The sequence below is a fragment of the Dipodomys ordii genome, unplaced genomic scaffold (genome assembly GCF_000151885.1).
Source record: "Dipodomys ordii isolate 6190 unplaced genomic scaffold, Dord_2.0 Scaffold898, whole genome shotgun sequence".
NCBI lineage: Eukaryota > Metazoa > Chordata > Mammalia > Rodentia > Heteromyidae > Dipodomys > Dipodomys ordii.
In genome coordinates, this window is record NW_012268114.1 from 13,189 (window position 1) to 16,591 (window position 3,403).

Below are 3,403 nucleotides of genomic sequence, written 5' to 3' on the forward strand. Positions count from 1 at the left end.
TGTGCGTGCGCCGGTGGCGCGCCAGGCACGAACTTCCGCCGAAGGCTCGTCCGCAGTCCGGGCACGCGTACGGCTTCTCGCCCGTGTGCACGCGCAGGTGCTGTGCGTAGTTGGAGCTCTGCGCGAAGCGCCGGCCGCAGTCGGCGCATGCGTACGGCTTCTCGCCCGTGTGGCGCCGTCGGTGCTGCCGCAGGTTCGAGGCGGCGGAGAAGCGCTTGTCGCACTCCGGGCACTGGTAGGGCCGCTCGCCCGTGTGCGTGCGGCCGTGTTTGGTCAGCGCTGATTTCTGCGAGAAGCACCGGCCGCACTCGGTGCACGCGAACGGCCGCTCGCCCGTGTGCGTGCGCGCGTGCTTGGCCAGCGTGGAGCGGCGCGCAAAGGCGCGGCCGCAGTCCGGGCACGCGTGGGGGCGCGCGGGGTCGACGGACGGCGCTGGCATCTCGCCCGGGACCTGCGGGGAGAGGAGAGGACGTGTCAGCCCTGACCCACAGGCCCCCGGAGCCGGAGACCCGGGTCAACCCGACACAGCGGTGCCAGCAGGATAGGTAAAGGGGGTTGTGTGTCTTCACTGCATACAGAACACATCACCAGGCCTGCTGGCATTCCAGCTATTCGTACTAATTCAGCAAATACTTATTGGGCAGTTGAAATGTCCCAGAATGTGTCATGGGCACTGAGGATTCAGTACTAAGTAAGAAGACAGCATTTTAACATTTCTTCCTTTCAGGAAGAAAGGATGAGGGATGCTGGAAACTTTAATAGGGTTGTCAAAACACCTTAGCGATAGAGTATCATCGAGGGAGAAGAGATAAATGGAGAGATGGAGGCAGAAGAGTATTTAAGTTAGCCACAGTACTGACTGGCTTGTAGTGTAAATTAGATGGGGAGCCAGGTACTAGTGGCTCACACCTGTAATCCCAGCTACTCAGGAGCCTGAGAGCTGAGGATCACAATTCAAAGTTAGCTCAAGCAGGAAAATCTGCAGAGACTTATCTCCAATTAACCAGCAAAGAGCTAGAAGTGGAGTTTGGTTCAAGTAGTAGCCCACCAGCCTTGAGCAAAAAAAAAAAAAAAAAATCTAAGGGAGAGTGTGCCCTGACCCTGAGTTCAAGCCCATTATGGGCATGGTTAAAGGTGGGGATCTATTAGAAGGGATGAAGAGTTTTGAGCAGGAAAGTGGCTAACTAGATCACCCTTAGATCAACAGGCTCCACCAGAAACCAGTGGAGAGGGTTCCATAAGGAGGCTAGTCAGTGATAAAAGAAGACAGGTGTGGGGAGGAAAGGGATGGTAGGGAAAAAACAAAAGAGGAGGTAACAATGCTTTATAGGAAATAGACTCATTACCTTGCTCATGTAACTGTAACCCCTCTTTACAGTATCATATATATGTATATGTATGTATATATACAATATGTATATGTATACACACACACATATATATGACATAGCTTAGATCCAAGAAACCAAAGTGGAAGGTGGAGTTGGTGGGAAGTTGGATTCTGGCTGTGGTTTGTGACAGAAGATTTAATAATAATGGATTCGAAGTGGTATATAAAGAGAATAATGAAAGTTTTTTTTGGGGGGTGGGGTTAGCAACTATTGAAGGAGCTGTCATTTATAGAGATGAAGATGATGGGAAGAGCAGCTTGTGAGGTGAGATCTGTTTGGGGCTTTGTGGGCAGTCAATTCTTGACACATCTAGAGCTCAGGACTGGAGATGTTAACTGAGAAGCTGTCAACCTCCAGGTGGTTTTGAAAGCCTTGAGATGAGAGAAGATCACCCAGAGAATGGGCACAGAAAATCTGGGACAGCAAGATAAGCAGCCAGCAACCAAATCTGAGAAGAAGCAAGGACAGTGACATCCTGGCAGCTGGGTCAGGATGTTTGACCGACTTTTAAGAGTAAGCACCTTTTGTTTTTTTTAAGCTGTGAAGAAAAGAGCAATGGTTAAAAAAAAAAAACTGGTATTCTGAGGACTAAAATGAAAATATTTGGAAATGAGCCACTTTCATGAAGCTAAGCGTTTTGAGAGATAAAACCAGAAAGAAAGAAAAAGGATAGCTTTGTAGGAGGTGGGTAAAAGGAAACATTTTGTATTAACAGCAAATAGGAATGATGAGGCTCTGCTTCCTTAGAAAAGAGAATGCTCAGCTGGGAGCAGGCTCACACCAGTAATCCTAGCTACCCAGGAGGCTGAGATCTGAGGATCATGGTTCAAAGCCAGTCTGATTGGGAAAGGGCTCCAGACTCTTACCTCTAATTAACAAGCAGAAAACCAGAAGTGGAGCTGTGGCTCAAAAGAATGCTCAGCCCAGGAAAACTGTAATGAGTATCTAGTGTGGGTCAGGCAATTAAGAGCACTAATTCATAACTGAAGGAAATCTCTAGCATATATTAAGGTCAAGACTGTGTTAGAATCTCTCATATCCAATCTTTTTTTTTTTTTTTTTAATTTTCCCTTGTGCCAGACCTGGGGCTTGAAGCTGGGATCTGGGCACTTCCCTGAGCTTCTTTTGCTCAAGGCTCGTGCTCTACCACTTGAGCCACAGCTCCACTTCTGGCTTTTCTGGGATAGTTTATTGGCGATAAGAATCTCACGAACTTTCCTGCCCAGGCTGGCTTTGAACAGTGATCCTCAGATCTGTCTCCTGGGCAGCCAGGATTATAGGCATGAGACGCCAGCACCTGGTGTATTCTTTCTGTTGTTATCTTGTTTAAAGATGATGAAGCATGGTAAAAGAGGATAATTAACTGCTTTTCTGAAGCTACAGATGGACAGCTCAAGATCAGAGAGTACCAGGTACCTCTGGCCCATGCTGCTGAGGAGGCTGAGGTCTGACAATCTTGGTTCAAAGCTAGCCTGGACAGAAAAGTCTATGAGACTCTTATCTCCAATTAACCTCCAAAAATCATAAGTGGAGGTGTGGTTCAAATGGTAAGAATGCCAGCCTTGAGCAAAAAAGCCAAGTGAGAGTTTGAGGGCCTGAGTTCAAGCCCCACTGTCAGCACAAAAAAAGTTGGAAAAAAATTAACTTTGAATTCAAACTGGAAATCAGAATAAATTGAAAAATTAGCAACTGGCTAATTTTAACCATATACTACTACTACCACTACTACTACTAATAATAATAATAATAATTCAACAGTCCCTTCTCCCATGATTTGACTTTCCTATTTCAGTGCTGTCAAGCATGATCAGAAAATATCAAGTGGAGGGACTGGGAAGGTGGTTCAGTGGTAGAGTGCTTGCCTTGCATGCATGAGGCCCTGGGTTCCATTCGTCAGTACCACATAAGCAGAAAAAATCTGAAGTGGTGCTGTTGCTCAAGTGGTAGAGCACTAGCCTTGAGCTGAAGAGCTGAGGGACAGCACCCAGGCCCAGAGTTCAGGCCCCACAATA

The 3,403-nt window shown here is 47.4% G+C and overlaps 1 protein-coding gene across 1 annotated transcript in view; it reads right to left on the bottom strand.

Moving 5' to 3' along the window:
- Window positions 1-511, bottom strand: part of LOC106001932 (zinc finger protein 771-like) — a gene marked incomplete at its 5' end in the record, with an annotated part of 13,579 nt that extends 13,068 nt beyond the window's left edge. The window contains one exon of the mRNA XM_013036871.1: window positions 1-511. Within this exon, the coding sequence (XP_012892325.1) occupies window positions 1-511 (511 nt within the window).
- Between the last annotated feature and the right edge of the window lie 2,892 nt (window positions 512-3,403).